Source organism: Balaenoptera physalus (genome assembly GCF_965194825.1).
Source record: "Balaenoptera physalus genome assembly, chromosome: 8".
Lineage (NCBI taxonomy): Eukaryota > Metazoa > Chordata > Mammalia > Artiodactyla > Balaenopteridae > Balaenoptera > Balaenoptera physalus.
Window position 1 is genome coordinate 88,189,473 of NC_138887.1, and position 17,309 is coordinate 88,206,781.

Here is a 17,309-nt window from a genome sequence, read left to right on the forward strand (position 1 = left end):
ACAACTTTGTAGTTTCTTAAAGTTGGAGCAAAGTAAATTGCATACTTTAGTGATGCAGCTTCCATATCACTATAGAAAGGGTGGAATGTGTGGGGAAAGAGGTGAGCTCCATTTCTTTTCTGTTTCAGCACTGACACTTGAAGAGGCAAATGTTATTTTAATCTTAGATGATTATGAATCCATATATCCTAATGATATGAGCTCCAACCAAATACAGTAAAGGATAAATTGCATTATGTGACTCATTTACTCCTATTTCTTCCTTTGTGATAAAAATGCTATCTAAACCATCCCCCTAAAAATCCCAAATAGATTGAATGTTCACCAAGTGTGAAATTTATGATAACAAATTTAATACTAAATTGTACAGTTCTGAATTTGTTTCCTGTTTGAAAAATATGGCACAGGCTATTTTCTCCTCATTTGGTAATTTAATACTTTCCAATGATATAGAACTTAGAGATTCTCACAGATGGAAGTAAGTAAAAAAAAAAAAAAAAATGCTGCTAAATGCAAGAATCAGACTTGTAGAGCTGGACAGAACCCTAACAATCATCTAGTCCAGCCCTCTCATTTTACAGACGAGTTTATGATAAGTGTACACTTGTCACAAAGATTAGAAATGCACATCAGGATAGTACTACCTCTTCTGTAATTCCCACAAACTATTACTCAGAGCCACTGGTAAATAGGTAAGAAATGAATGTCATTAATTTACCAATGCAGAGACCAGAAGCAACATACTGAAATCAAAGTGCCTTGTTGATCAAGCTAGAGATGCAAGGACAGAATAGGCTGCGCTTTCACATTTGCAAATTATTTATTAGTTGAAGCTATTGAAAGGCAGGCATTGCAGCATCTTTGAAGCATAAATGGATTCATCTTCTCTAATACCGAGGCAACCAGAACACTTACCATCAAATCTAATTCTTTTTCATTATGTTCATCATGTTCCGTGTTTACATCTTTTACATTCTGATTACTGGTTTCCAAGTCTTCCTTGTCCTCATGAGAAAACACAATTGTTGGGATATAGGTATCTGAAAAGTTAAGATAATTGCACCTATGTAAGATTGTTATAATTGTAGGCTTTAACAAAATAAATATATTCGGTTTAAAAATTAAAGAAATATTACCTGTAATCTTTGAATTCTCAGAGTTATTCTCATCTGATGTTACCAGTGATTCTTCTTTACTGTTAAGTTTAAAACAAAATGTTTTACTTTTTTTCTGGGACTATATTTCTAAGTATTTTTATAGAGGAGGAAATTCAAACCAATTACAAGCCAAACAAATATTATATAACCTTTCACATTTTCTTGCATTACTTTGTATATTTTTAAATTAAATTGATCTCTTAGAATGATGCAATAATATATATTAGTTGTAGAAAAATGTAAAAATTATTTACACAATTCCATAATTCTAAATAAAATTATTTTACTCATATTAAAACACATAACCAAAGGAAAAATATATGTAAGTGTAGATTATTCCATCATTCATGAATTTAATCTTTGCAAGTGAAAACATTTTTCTCTTGTTTTAAATGATGAAGTTTTATGAACTGACAGTCCATTTGTGGTCACTGAAATTACTTTCTAACGTTCCAATTATTTTTTTGTGTTCCATTTTACTCAAAGTTCTTCCAGTTGAACTGACATATTATTAACTCTCTCTCTCTAGAAAAGGAGAAAAAAAACAAACTTACTAGAAAGTGAAAGGCAGCTAAATTTATACCCAGTTTAAAGACTTCATGTGTGTATTGCCAAAGGCCAATTTTACAACCAAGACTTTAGATCATTCATATGGAAGCATACATTTTCTTTCTTTAAAATAATTCAGGTTATACTAGCTTTTCCCTCATATTCTGCATGCTTATTGAGAAAGATAAATACTTTTTTCTTTCAAATGTAATCTGTTTGTAGGTGTATTTGTGGAATTATAAGAATTTAGATTTGTCCATGACACTCAGCAAGAAAAGAGTTAGTGAAAAGCTCACTTTGTGTATAATTATGTCACAAGTCAGTCTATCAGAAATGATTGGCCCAGTCTCCACATTTTCTTGTACTGTCTCAGCTGAATTTTCTCCTAGTGACTTTTCTCAATGACTTTTTTCTGCAATAAAAGAAATACAGAGAGTTCACAATGGCTGATAAATTTGTGTAATACAGACTAGTTTTCGTTGCATGGACAATGTTGATTCAAATCCCCGGAAGGCTAATCTTGTTTCAACAAATCACAAGAAAATTGCAAATTCTTCCATCTTGACCATGTAAGAAGTAATTCAGCTTTGTATACATTTTATGATGCTTAATTTTAGATTTACCAAAACTATTTGGTACCTTGAAGTGGGCCCAGAAATGAAAATAATGTTTTTACCTAAGTATAATTTTATTAGAAAAATATTGTATTTCCAATAAGTGATACTGCTTTAATCTATAAATCTATATTGTTTAATGAGGCCTATAATTATGCAAAGATTCGATTTTTGTGGAATCCAACTGCAAGCTGACACATTTTTCTTTCATAGAGTGCATAGAAAATCTATGTACTCTTAAAAATATATAAACCATTGAACAGCATTTAATTATCCCTTCTTTATCTTTAGTCCCATAACAATGCTGAAAATCTCATTTGTAGAGGGAAAGATCATAATCATTTAAAGCTTTTTGTTTTTGCCTAAGCAAAATGCTATTAATCATTTTTCTTCTTATTAAATTCTCTAAAATGCTTTAATTTTTTAAATGATTGCATCAAAAGGAAAGAAACCTGCTTTTAGCTCACTTTGGGGACAAATAATTAGGTGTCAAACCGTGTATTATTATATTGACTTCTTACAAAAACATATAAATACAGAAATATAGGAAGGAAATCTTAGATTCAGGGGTAAATACAAGAAAGAGAACCTGAAATAGATGAAATTTAAATGTTATATCAAATATCTATTAAAAAGTGAATAGAAAATGTGTAAGACTTCTACAGGGAAAAGAATAAAATTGTGTCAATAAATATTAAAGACCTAGAAATTATTGAGAGATATACCATGTTCATAGATAGGAAGAAGATTGTGAAGATATTATCTCCCAATTTGATCTACAGATTCAATTCAATTCTAATCAAAATTTCAAAACAGGTTTTCACAAAATTTGAAAATATAATTCTAAAGAGAAGAATAAAGGACTGAAAATAGCTAGACTACTGAGAAATAGCAGGGTAGAGGAACCTGCTCTACCTAGTTTCAATAGTTCTTATGAGGATATAGTTATTAAGACAGTTATATTGGTACAGAGACAGGCAAGTATTGAGAACTTAGTAACAGATCCCTACTTATCTAGAACTTTGGTATATGACAAATATAGCATGTCACCAAGCAGGGAAATAAGGGATTTTTCAGTAAATGGAGATGGGGAAAGTGGCTACCCTCATGGAAGAAAAGATGAAATAGGCAAAACATATATTCGATAATCAATTCCACATGGATTAAGGTCTTAAATGTCAAAAACCTTGAAATTCTTAGTAGAATATATAAATATCTTTCAGACGTCAGAGTAGAAAATGTTTTCTTAAATAAGAAAAAAAAAGTGACTATAAAAAAAGATTGTCAGTTTAGCTTTATTAAAATTAAAAATTTTTGTTCATTGAAAGACATCTTTATAATAGAAAAATATAAATAAACTGGGAGAAGATGCTTATGTTATACAAAATCAACACAAAATAAATATCAAGAATATATAAAGAATTTCTACAAATCAATAAGAAAGCACAAACATTTCAATAGAATCAGGGGAGAGGAGCAGACATTTCACAGAAGAGAAAATACATATGGCCCATAAGCACATAAAGGATGGTCAGCATTATTAGAAAACAGAGAAATGCAAATCAAGACCACAAGGAGATGCTATTTTATACTTATTTAATTGGTAAAAATTGCTGTCAATTGCATAAATTGAACCAATCCAAATGCCTATCAACAGAAGAGTAGATACAAAACTTGGAATACCACAAAAGAAATATTATAAAGCACTCAAAATTAATAAACTACAGAAACATATAACAATATGGATAAATCTTAGCAACATAATATTGAATGAACAGTGCTAAAACATTACATCAGAGGAGGTTCTTTTTTATTGAGCTAAAACCTACTAAAATAATTTAAATATATTTATCAAGGAATACATATAATAAAATACATAGAATATAACAAGAAAGGTTGATTTTCAAGATTATGGTTACATCAAGTGGGGTGAGTCAGAGGAAAGGAATGAGCAAAGGAAATGGTGAGAAGTCGATTGTTTTGAGTGGTAGTTTTGCAGGTGTTTATTATATTATTTAAAATATCTAAATGGTTAAATTCTAGTTTTAGATAATTTATTAAGACAAATGGGTTGCTGTCTGGCCAAAATTACAGGATGTTTATAGATGAAATCCCACTCCAAAATCCAAAGTGTCTGTTATATGACCAATTACATTTAATTAAAACCACTTCAAAAAATTTGAGGAAAAAGGCAAAGAACTTGATGGTTGATGAAGATAGGACCCACAACTATATACAATTGTGGTATAAGTGAAATATGTTAGTGAATATTTCTAGTCTCCCCTTTATATTCCCTGAGTCCTTTTGGAGCAGGGGAGTTTCTTATTGATCTGTATTCCCAGTGGCTAATACATTACCTGACACATAATAGTGGCATAATAAATGCTGCTGAATAAATGCACAGTGTCCTTTCTACTCTTCCCTTCTGTCCACCTCTTGTCAAAATTATCATAACATTATTCTTCTTTTCTTTCCTCATTAAAATTTATTTTCATAAAAGATTCTAATAAATTAAAACGTGCATATTTTTGTGTGTCTTGTAATGTTTACCTCCCACTCCAAAGTTAAAAACAATGCTTTTAATTATGGGTTTAAATAGCTAAACAAAAATTTTAAAATCTTCTAATATAAATTTAGAAATTGAAAGGTCAAAAAGGTATGTAGTTTGTAGAGGGATAGTTCATTTCTAGTGCACCTTAAATCATATAATATAGTCACTAGTATTATTTAATCATAAGAGGGGTCATTCATTCTTCTAATAGATATTTTGAATATCCACTATATGCCATAAGTTCTAATAAACACTGGGAAATCAAAGATGAATAATATATATGTAGCCTCTTACCTCAAGGAAGCTATAATGTAATGATGGAAATAGACACATCAACAGGCAATTATTATAATGTGATAAATATTATAATAAATAATGGGATATGATATTCTCTAGAGAAAAAAAAAAACAGAAATGAGGAGAGCACTCAGTTGGAAGAATCAGGGAATTCTTCACAAAGGAAGTGACATTCTAATTCGGTTTTAGGGGAAGTAGGAGTTCCTCAAATAGAGAAAAATGGTAAGGTCATTTCAGGCAGAGAGAATAAGAAGTGGTCAAAGAAGTACAGGTAAGAAAGCACAAAAAGAAGAGAACCATCCAGGAACAATGAGATGTTCAGAGGGTTTGGACGGTGTTTTGAGGAAAGAATGCCAAGGAATAGAACTGGGGTTGGTTTGAGCCAGGTTTAAACGGCTTAACATGCCAGGAAATGTGGGACTGAATTTTTTCTGTACTTTTAAACCAGTGCTCCGGTTTCTGGGGAGGGGAGTGGAGGAGTTAAATGGGAGAGAGACACCATCAGATTTACATTTAGGGACCAATCTCTGGAAGTACATTTAAGGATCTATCTTAGGAGATCCTGGATGGCATGAGCCATAGTGAAGCAGGAAGACAAGTCAGGAGTCTCCTTCAATATTTCAGGCACAAATTATGACTGTTACAGGTGATGGCAATGAGGAAAGAGAAAAGGAATCAAATTTGAGTTAAACTTTTGATGTAGCATCAATGCGATTTGTTGATCAATTCCCTGAATGTAGATTTTAAAAATGCCTTCTTTCTGCCTGACCTTGGCTGTGTTCATGAGATTTAGAAGTCAAGTATTGCTCTTTCCAAGACCTAAGCAAGGGAGAGTTAAGTCTGGTGGTTAACCGGGGCTCCTGCACTGTTAAGTCGGTAAGGTCTTGAATTAGTCTGCTGACTGATTTCTGATGTCTTGCACACTGGGTAATCTGCTTCTCAGGTGCCCATGTAGACACCTTTCAGCCTTTTTCTCTAATCTCTGGTACGTGTGCCTGGACAGTGCATCAACAAGTTATGCCTAGTTTCCTGGCTTTTATTCTAGTCAATTCGTAGCGAAAAAGAGCAGAAAGACCTGGATTCAAATCACAGTCTTTCCTGTTATTTACCTTACTAAGTCACTTACTGGCCATGTGACCTCCAACAAGATACTTAACCTCTCTGTATCTCGTTTTTCTCCAAAATATTGCCTAGTCCTTACACAGGGCAATTATTTATCATAATTCTCAATATGCGGAAGTGTTCAATAAATGTATTATCACTACTGTTATTACCATTATTATTAGTGACATGTAGTAAATACCACACTGATCATTAGTTCTATACTGCCACAGTACCCGATTCCCGTGCTTCTCCTTTTACTTGGAATTATGTGTATTTTTTAAAGTTTACTCCATTCTCTCATATCTTTAATTCACAAGTTACTTTTTTTTCCAGAAGTTACTTTCAAGAGTAAAATTTGCAGCCCATGATGACATACTCGCTTAGTCTTTCTAAAGTATACTCTTACTATCAGAGGACCACCCTCCAAAGAAAGATCACTAGATCATCAGTGAAAGTAACTTTTTATTTAAAATACAAATACAGTGTGCATGGGAATGCTAATTCACACTTTCTGCTATTAGCCAATTGATTTATTCACTGTCAGAATTTAGTCACCCTGTTAATATTCCTGCAGTTTCTGGGTATGTGGCACTTATTCTTTTGCAGTTATGGTTAATTTTAACACTCTCAAAATGTAGTAGTTTTAGTATAAGTAATAATATCATTTTTCCTGAGTTTCTGTAATGCTATTGTGCTAAAAGCCCATATGTCTCTTAAAATATGAGTAAAACCTGTTCCACCCAGTCTAAGTCTGAAGTGATGGAATTACCCAACCGGTCAGGGTAAATGTCAGGATTAGGTTGTAGGCAGCAGAAATGTAACTCTGTTCCAAGAGGAATCAAAAAGTTGGCATAAAAAAAGGATCATTTCCAAAATGAGTCATGAATGTTGCATTTGTGTCTCTTTAACACTCTGCTTGAAAGTACTCAGCAATGCCTAAAGAAAACCAACTTGGAATTCTTAGGCATCAACTCTCACTCTGATAAACAGCTAAAAAGTCAATATTGAACTCTTCAAGAAGACGTAAGTGTGCCTTCTTTGTTCGAAGCTTGTGCTCTCATTTGATTTTCTCTACCCACTCTCCCTAAATGAATGGAGAGATTTTAAGTTAGAAATATTATGTACCTCACTTGAAATTTTTTTAAAGACACTTAAGAAGAATATATCAGGATTGGCATTGATAAGTGGATACTTACAGAAATACTGAAAAGGTTTTCCTGGAATAAATAATTACATATTGTGTACTGTTTATTTTCATAATTTTATGGTGATATTTCTCTAAAAATTGACTTTCTAGTATTCTGACATTTTATAGCCATGAATTGGAGGAGTGAGGAAAGCAGAAACTTGTACTTAATGAGAGGTAAAGTTCATAATACATTAACCAACTACTAGGGCTTAGTATCTATTCCTTTGGTGTTACAGTACCGATAGTCTTCTTTTGATCAGGAATAAAACCAGAACAGAAGAGAAATATTTGATCAAAAGAGAGACAATTAGAGCAATAAATGTCTAATTGTGAACAGAAGTGTCTCAGGAAAAAGTTTAAAGGCATAATGCAAGAAGGAATTTAGGATGAAAAGATGAATTAAAATTCAGTTCCTTGATGATAATTCCACAGAGGAAAACAAAATGAAGACAGTTCTGCATTAATAATGGGGATTGAAAGAAGCAAGAAATAATCTCAAAGAAAAAACATCAAAAATTTTAAATGGCTTCTATTTCCTTTAGATGCCGAATCTGGAGACTAATAACTAATATGGTAAAGAACATGGTTTTTGTGGGATTCCTCATCTTCAAAGTGAAAGCTCTAGATTAGATTAGAGATATCAAATACAATACTCTCATGCTGGCCTCCTTCTCTCGCACCCATGGCAAGCACTGATAACAGGTCAAGGGACTTCCTAGCTGAGACCAGATTGAGCCCTGTGATCCTTCTCTATACAACCAGGCAGCCACTACCCCTTTATTTCTCAACCCCTTTATTGCTCAAAATGGAAACAATTAGCCTTTCTCAATTTTGACATTAAATAACATGCTTTCCAGTTTTAGGAGTTCCATATTTATGAAGCTAATAGTATTCCATAAATATAATTTTGAAATGTAATTTGGAAATTTCTTAAATTGTTTTCAAAAGATATAAATGCTAGTAGGATCAATAGAAATAACCATTAACTTTGCAATACGAAGATAAATTCTCAATTGAATCTTATGGTCAGCATTTCAAATTTAATACCTATAGAAATCCTACCCACACAGTTTGTGAGCTAGACTTACATTATTTATAATGCAGATTATACAATGATTTATTCTCAAATTATTTTACTATGTCCAGGTAAAACTTTTCAAATAGTGGAACATTATCAATATCTACAAATGATTGGGATAAACGAACATATTGGATAATACATATGATATAAGCTAATTTATTACTTTTAAAATGTAAGCATAAACCACGGCAAACCACAAGCCCCTTGAGTAAAGTCTAGTGAACTGCTCAAGTATTCAAGTAACTAAGAACATATCACCACATTAGTGACCAGATGGTTTTATCAAGTCACTTTCCTGTTTTCCACAAACCTGAATTGCTATGTGCCTAAAAATCTTCTCTATTTCTTTTACTAAATTAGAACATTGCCTATTGCCTCAGTGCTTGATCTTGAAAATATATTGAAAACGATGGTACGATGCCTTCTTGATGCAGGAAATTTCAATAGCAGAGAAAGAAGCAACTAAAAAGCATAACCTTGTTGAAGAATTCTTTGGTAAGTTTCTTTTCCAAAGTTGCTTCATTTCCTAACTCTTTGTCTTCTGCCAAGGATTGCTGTTTTCAAATCTGCTTTGTCATGTTAAATCAGTGGGTGCTATTTTTTCTTGCTCACCCTCCCCACAGAAATCAGGGAGAAAAAATTATTTGGATTTAATTCTGTGATTGAATCTAGGCATCATGTGCAATTTTGTAGAGATGGGATCTCCTTAGAGTGTCTTCTAAAGGAGTACTAAATTGCGAGAATCTAATGCTTAATTAAGTCAAACCTTGGAGGTTCACATGTGAACAACAACAACAAAAATTGTAGGTTGCTTTGGGAGAGATGTAATTACAAGCAGAATCCATGAATTTTCAGTGGAAGAAGAGTTATAGGTAAACCTGGCCCAAGGGACTTCTCTGCCACAATCTGCCAATTATATTCTACCAAGAGAGAAATGTAAATGTTTTTAAGTGATGGATACTGGAAAAACTAAAGAATATACATCAGACAGATATCAGAAAAAAATTCTTAACTTTATTGGTCTAAAGTCCTTATTTTACCTGAGTTCTTAATGGAAGTAATTGTTACCAGTGGAGCATGTGGGTAACAGAAAAATTAGTCATTGTCCGGCTGAGACTCTTACTACTTCAGAATTCTGACATTCTGATAATCCACAATTGCCCTACAAAGTGATTTCTAAGAACTTTATACAGCATCCATCTTTTGAAAATTATCAGAGTATTGTTAATATCTATTTTTTCCTAAGGATACTAATTTTCAGGCATTATTTCCTTCATAAAGATATTGATTTGTTTGTGTTTGTGTAAAAAGTCATTATCACAAAATCATGACTATGAGCTAACTAATGCAATTAAGGAAATCCGGATTAAACATGTTTGCTCTGTGAAATCTACATATAAGTATCACCTAAGATATTTGGTCTGTTAAATACTGAGATTTGACATCCAAGCTCTACAGAATTTGTATTAAATATTGTTTTGAAAACTGTTTTAAGAAAAGGTAATTTAAAATGTAAATTGATATTCCCAGTGTATGTGTGGAAAGGTTGTATTTGGAAGGGCTAGGGGCGAGAAGGAAAACAAAGGAGCATGAGACTTCCAGACTGAAATCAAATCATTTGGAAGTGACACTTCTCAAAAGGATCTGTTGCCCAGCTGAGGGTGGCAGCCACTCCCATGAGCATCTGTGCCCGCTATTGTTCCCCAAGGTAGTAAAGTTTACATGGGCTTGTTCGTTTTGTTTTTTCTTTAGTGGGGAACAAAGTGCCAAACTTCTCCAACTCTTTCCCCAGCTTTTCTCCTATTCCTGGCTCTTGACAGAGAATTTCAAGCGTGTATCAATACTCTTCCCTTTATCTGGAGAGTAAATCAGGTGAAATGATGTATAATTCAGTAAAATATTGGTAAAACAGTTCTTCAGTATTTCATATAGGAGATGGTAGGTTTTATGTTCGTAAGAAAAATCACCAAATATGTTAAATATAATAATAGGGCCAACAAAAGTCAGGGCATGCCAAATCAAGTTAGAAATGTTAAAGTACTGCCTTCCTGTTATTGCTTTTAATTAAATGTTAAATTTAAAAGTTATGAAATCATTTTTTAAAATCCTAGGACCTTTTATTTATGGCTATGCAATTAATAAACGTCTTGTATTTTCTCTAAATTTAAAATTCTTTTATATTTAAATTTTTTAATATTATCAACTACTGCTTTTTAGTTTTAATAAGTGTTTAGTAACCTCTATCATATGAAATCCATTGGAATTCATTTCCATTTTCAAGAAATTCAGTTTCACAAACATTTTTAAACTAGCTACTCTACTTATGCTAATCACAGCATAAATTGATATATCAGGGAAAAGAGAAATATGGTAAATTGGGTTGGATGGTTTGTGTTAAATTCCAAATAAGAACCCTATTATCAAACTGGATTTGTATTTAACTGCATTTGAAAAGTTTTCTAGGCAGACTCAGGAAGTCTTAAAGCATTATTTCTAAATTTAATGCTTTTGTGAACTTACGTCACACATTAAAATCATCTTAATGCACCTTTTTGTCAAATCTTCACAATAAGATTACAAAAGGAAGGGAGGAGAGGATACATTTAAAAAGCAAATGAAAAAGAACTCAATGGAAGCCTATTAGGCTACCTGTTGATGAGCCTGTAAGAGAGTCATTAATATGAGGATCATTGACATGATAGGACATAATGACTCCTCCAGGGACACTCATTCTATTGTGTCAGAGACTAGTTAGGGATTCATTAACGTGAACACTCGTGACTTCTTAATATGCAAATTATTAATGCAATGCACTGAGGCATACTCACAAATGTCCACATCTTGTGTTACAGGTTTTCTTTGCCAGCCCTTCACCCACACCTTTTGTGAATTAGTATTTTCTTTCTGTCCTCTTGCGGATTTCTTCACAAAAGATTCTGCACTCCTGTGGAATCTACCACTTCATATTCAAAGACCTCCTCCCCTTCAGCCCACATTTCTTTGATTTAAGGCAGGTTTATATATACAAACCACTTGAACATTTTGACTAAATCAGTCAAAATTCAGCACAAAATCTGATTTGATATTTTTCTGCAATGTCAAATCGGTTTTTGGCTAAAGGCAGAACAATGTGAACGAAGCACTTGTTTTTAAAAAATGAGACTCTGAAACATGAATAGTGTAACCAGCAGTTGAATAATTTGCTCTGACGGTAGGTAGGGAAAGAGTAGTGGAATAGAAAAAAGAAAAAGAGAGCAGAGAAAGGCCATGAAAGAGGACACAAGAAAGAAAAGTGCAATTAAACTAAGAAGAGTAAGTGTTCGTACCAATGTAACACATTAAATGAGGAAATGGATTTAAACTGCTCAGTGTCTGGCATACAGCAAGCAATCAATAAACATTAGCTATTATTATTGCATCAACACTTTGCACTTTGCAAAAAGATAAAATTAATATCCACACTCCCTGTTGAAACAATAAGAAAAATGTTATGGAGTGAAAGTTGTTCAGTCCTTGAATTAACATACTCTGAAGAAGGGGATCAAACTTATAGTCCTTATTCCTGCAGCAGAATTATCTACAGAATTCATAGAAAGGTACTCAAGTATCTTTCAAAGCTTATACACATACCAGGTATGGGAAATATAATTTTTCATCTGGGACTATGTATGCAACCTATATTCATTTTCTTGCCATTTTATTCTAGCCTCATCTAAAATACAATACAATCTTTTACTACTATTTCTCTACTAAATTTCAGGAGAAACAGACCCTTATTTCTAAACTGATAAACCCTAAATTCTGCAGTCTGTCTATAGAAATCTATATCTGTTTATCAAAAAATATTAGTATCCCCATACAAAATTAGTAATATAATTTTTTAAGTTAACAGCTTTACTGAGGTATCATTTACATACCACAAAATCCACCCATTTTAAGTGTTCAATTCAGTGACATTTATTATATTTAATATATTTACAGAGTTGTGCAATTATCACCAAATCTAATTTTAGAACATTTCCAGCACCCCCAAAAGAATAATCCTGTTAGAGTCACTCTTTACTCCCATCCCCAGTCCTAGGCAACCACTAATCTTCTTTCTGTTTTGAGATATTTGCCTATTCTAGATATTTCATATAAGGAGAAGCATACAATATGTGTTCTTTGTGTCTGGCCTCTTTCATGGAGGAAAATGTTTCTGAGGTTCATCAGTGTTGTAGGATGTATCAATGTTTCATTTTTATTGATGAATAGTATTCCATTGTATAGATACACTCACTTTACTCATTTTCCAGCTGATGGGTATTTGAGTTGTTCCCACCTTTTGGCTCTTGTGGACAGTGCTTCTATGAACATTTACATACCAGTGTTTGCATGGACATATGTTTTCATTTCCCCTGGGTAGATACCTAGAAGTGAAATTGCTGGTTTATGATAATTCTATAATTTGTTTCTCCACATCCTCACCGACACTTGTTATTATCTGTTTTATTGATTGTTGTCATTATAGTGGGCGTGAAGTGACATCTCATTGTGGTTTTGATTAGCATTTTCATAGTAACTGATGATATTGAATACTTTTTCATGTGCTTATTTGTCATTAATATATCTTCTCTGGAGAAATATCTATTTAAATCCTTTGCTCATTTTAAAATTCGGCTGTCTTTTTATTATTGAGTTGTAAGAGTTCTTCTGGATAAGTCACTTATTAGATATATTTGTAAATGTTTTCTCCCATTTTCACTGTCTTGACTGTGTCTTTGGGTGCAGGAGTTCTTAATTTGGATGATGTCCAAGTAATAGAATTTTTAAATTAGCTTTAAGATCTTTGCTAACTTGCAGAGATCCTTCATAGAATCTATTTGATTAAAACTCTTTAAATAAGAGGCAATATTATTTTTAACATAAATAATCTTTATTAGTGTAGTTATCACATGCAACCAACTACATTTCATATTCTTGCTCATGTTAATTTCAATGCTAGAAAATGTCCACCAGTTATTGGTCCTAGCCAAGTTCTAGACTGGAGTAGATGTAAGCAGATTCAGGGATGATGCAAATGAACCTATAGAGTCAAGAAAAGAAGTCCAACTGATTTAAGAAGCTTACAGTACAAACACCACCTTACTCCTCTGGTTGGTGCCTTTCACTGGAAGAGATGGAATAGGCAGGAGGAGCTCATCAGTGCCAAGGTGGCTCTCCCAGTTGAAGGCTTTTGGATCCCTGATTAAGTAAAGCAAAATTCATTGCCAGCAAACCTAAGAAGATGAAGTGTGAAGGTCTCACTAAGACGGACTATGGTTAGAGATTAATAGAAGAGCAATATGGTGCTTGGGAAGGACAAGTTGAGAACCAGTATGAACTAAAAGGCAAGGAACAGGTGACTGAAGAAGTTGGGCCACAGGCTGGGATTGCTGAAGGAGTCAAATGCAAGGGCTGAATCCTGAAGGGATGCAGTTATGTTGCCAAAGATGGGGATCTCTGCCACACTTTTAACAAGGCAGCACAAGACTTTACAGTCAACATTCTGAAGAATACAGCTATCAAGTGGCTTTAAAAGGATTCAGTCCTTCTATTGGACATCATGCTAAGTCAGAATAATGTTGGACAAAATTTAATGTGTATTCATTCAGCAAGTAGTTAATCTGTGCTAGGCATCATGCTAAACGTTAAACTACTAGCAGAAGCTGAGATTGAACCAACTCTAACTTCATAGAGCTTACAGTCTAAAGAATGATAAATGAAAACTAGCAGTATAAAATCACAGCTATACATTTCATGATTGGGGAAGCATGGAGTGCTATAGAAGAAAATACAGTCGACTCTTGAAAAACACAGGTTTGAACTGCGTGGGTCCACTTATATGCAGTTTTTTTTCAATAGTAAATACTACAGTACTACGTGGCCTGCAGTTGGTTAAATCTGACGATGCAGAACCATGGATACAGAGGAACTGAGTATATGGAGGACCAACTATAAGTTATACTCAGATTTTCAACTACAAAGAGGGTCAGCACCCCTGATATCCCCATTGTAATAAGATCCATAACAGGGTCCATACAGGATCCATACAGGGTCAACTGTAATATCCATAAGTCAAACTCAGGGAAGGCAGTAGCAACTGTGTATATACATGGGCTTGTAAAAAGAGCAGACTGAAAGAAGATCATATCCTTTAATATGCTTACAAATCATGTTTAAAAGTTTGATTTTTCTGAACTGTAAAATATATACTTTTCAAAAAGAAAAGTAAATACTTTCTGAAAGTTTACTTCATTCTAAATGGAAATTAACTTTACCATGCTATTTAAAGTGCCTTTTTCGCCTTCCCCAAGTCATCACAAATGATGGGGCAAAATTTCTGTAATAGATGCCTTATTTAAAAAGCTTATCTTTTGTATCTTAATTCCCACAGTACTAAATGTTTCTATTAATGCTTAAAAATCCCTCAGGCCATATTTGCAAAAGCATTATTTTATTTGCTAATTTTTCTTTGTTTAATAGCATTATTCTTTTGGTGGATACTGAGACTAACTGATTTTCAAATTACAAAAAAAGTTACAACTCAAAACACATGTGTTTAGTCTTTTGTTTCTATCATTCTCAACCCTGGTGCATATCGGAATCAGCTGGGGAGCTTTTTAAAAATACCAGTGCCTGCAACCTGCCCCCACCCAACGAAATTGGGGTCTTATAGGAGGATCTAGGCGTGGGTGCCTATTTTTCCCCTTCCTATGCGCACCCAAGTTTAAGAAACACTGGTTTACACTACTATTCTACACTGGCTTTTACTATATCAAAGTATGGTTAGTGGGAAAATAAATCCTTCAGTGAAAATACTCTGCTCTTAAGTTTTTCTATGGGGTGGGAGGAGAGGGTATACATAATCAAGCAGGTTAGCAATAATGTAAATTTTATAGGGATTTTACTTCTGCTACTGTTAGGTCTATTAAACAATTAATTTTTATTCATCATGGGGATTACCAATCCATACATCAGTGAATTTAAATTTACTGATTCTTTTAACTGAAAGGAAATCTAGATGCTGTTTAGGGTAAGAGACATTAATCTTTTCTACCCTAACACTGATCGTGTTTGTTAAGATTTAGACCTGGGATGGTAAAATGTTTTCCAGTTGTACTATGGCAAATTGCCCAAACAATTATTGTAAATGCAAGCACCGTAAAGTGTATTGCCAAGGACACTAGTTGGTTAGATCCCATAAAAGAGACAATTAGTCTTGAGATGAAAATGGTAGAGATGAGGTGACAGTTATTAAAAAAGCAGAACACGCAATGTAATGGCTTAAATGTAAGTTGTGGATAATGCTGACAGTTTAATGTGTTTGGAGTTTATAATATGTAAAATAATGTTTCATATAAAAAGATCAAAACTGCTTATATTCTGGTCTTCTTTTTTCCTCATTTGCTACATAAGTAAAGGCACTTGCAAGATTACACTTGCTATCTTTGCAAATCATTTTACGATGGTTTGCTTGATTTATTATATGTATACAGCGTTAATTTATGAAAAATATTTTCTTCTTACAGGTATCAATTTACATAAACTTATCCAGTATCTACAATACTCATAGTCTGTTGTCAGGATAATCGAAACATTTTGAAATAAAATAATAATAGATAGAATTATTCAGTGCTTTTTAAGATAACTCAAATGTGGAATTTCTTCTTTGATTAGATTAACTGTAACACAACTGCACCTTCACCAAGACAAAATTGCAACTCAGTCCTTCAGTTGCAAAGATGAATCTAAAAGATTGGATATAGGGATTTGGGCAGCCAGAGAAAGCAGAAAGGGACCCTAGAAGACTTTAGAGTCAAAGGCAAACTGCTGATGACATATTTTCATCTGTACCTTTGCTACACTGCCCCTTTCTCTCAGAGACCCTGTGGGTAGTGATGGGTCCTGTGGGAAATAAGCCCAAGAATGTAGAGGCGACCTAAGGAGCACGAGAACCTAATGTAAACAGAAGGGGAGATCCATCACTTGAACTTTCTTAGAATATTTGCACTGGTTGCTTTGTTCTGAATGGAACTCTCTTCTCCCAGATTTCTTCATGACTGACTTTCTTCAAGTCTCTGATCAATTGTCATCTTCTCAATGAAGTAGTCTTTATTCCTTATTCTTCTTATGCTGCTCTGTTTTTTATATTCTCAATTGCATATGTCATCTTCTAAAATAACTTACTTATTCTTTACGTTTATTATCCTGTATTCATTTCTTCTAGTCATCGATCTTTTTTTTACTCTCTTTTAATACACAAGCTGAAAAGCATAGTAAGAACTTTGCTACTAATATTTTGATTTTTTTTTTCATGTGAACCAAGATTCATACCCTCTTAATCTTGAGGTCATTGGTACTATAGAAAAAAATATACTAGTGTAATTTCCATGTATCCATCCAAGAGGATAAAGACTGAGATGCCTGGACTAATATTTTTCACTAAATTAAAATGTAAACCTTAGATTTTGAGGAAGGATTTGGGCGAAAAACAATTATAGAAATAAATTTCCCCTAAGTGTCGCCAGAGTAGTAAAATAAATCACCCATAAAATAGTATAGAAATACCTAAAAATTAGTGCCATAATATATATATATGTGTTTATTTACGTTAAAGATGACCTATAGCAGAATTCAGTTAATATTGATAATGAGAAAAGGATAAAACCTATGTTTTAAACATTCTAACATACAGAACCAGTAAGTAAAAAACAGTTATGAACATAGAAAATCAATATCCCTTTTT

At 33.2% G+C, this 17,309-nt stretch overlaps 1 protein-coding gene and 1 long non-coding RNA gene across 2 annotated transcripts in view; one reads left to right on the forward strand and one right to left on the reverse strand.

Annotated features, from left to right (window-relative positions):
- The window catches only part of LOC309665762, a 104,622-nt gene that overhangs the window by 36,362 nt on the left and 50,951 nt on the right, over nucleotides 1-17,309 (forward strand). The window lies entirely within an intron of this gene.
- Nucleotides 1-17,309, reverse strand: part of PPP1R3A (protein phosphatase 1 regulatory subunit 3A) — a 64,663-nt gene that overhangs the window by 14,809 nt on the left and 32,545 nt on the right. Inside the window, exons 2-3 of the mRNA XM_082472281.1 lie at nucleotides 1,137-1,195; nucleotides 916-1,040 (exon numbers count right to left, since the gene is read on the reverse strand). Of these exons, the coding sequence (XP_082328407.1) occupies nucleotides 916-1,040; nucleotides 1,137-1,195 (184 nt within the window). The remainder of the gene's footprint in view (nucleotides 1-915; nucleotides 1,041-1,136; nucleotides 1,196-17,309) is intronic.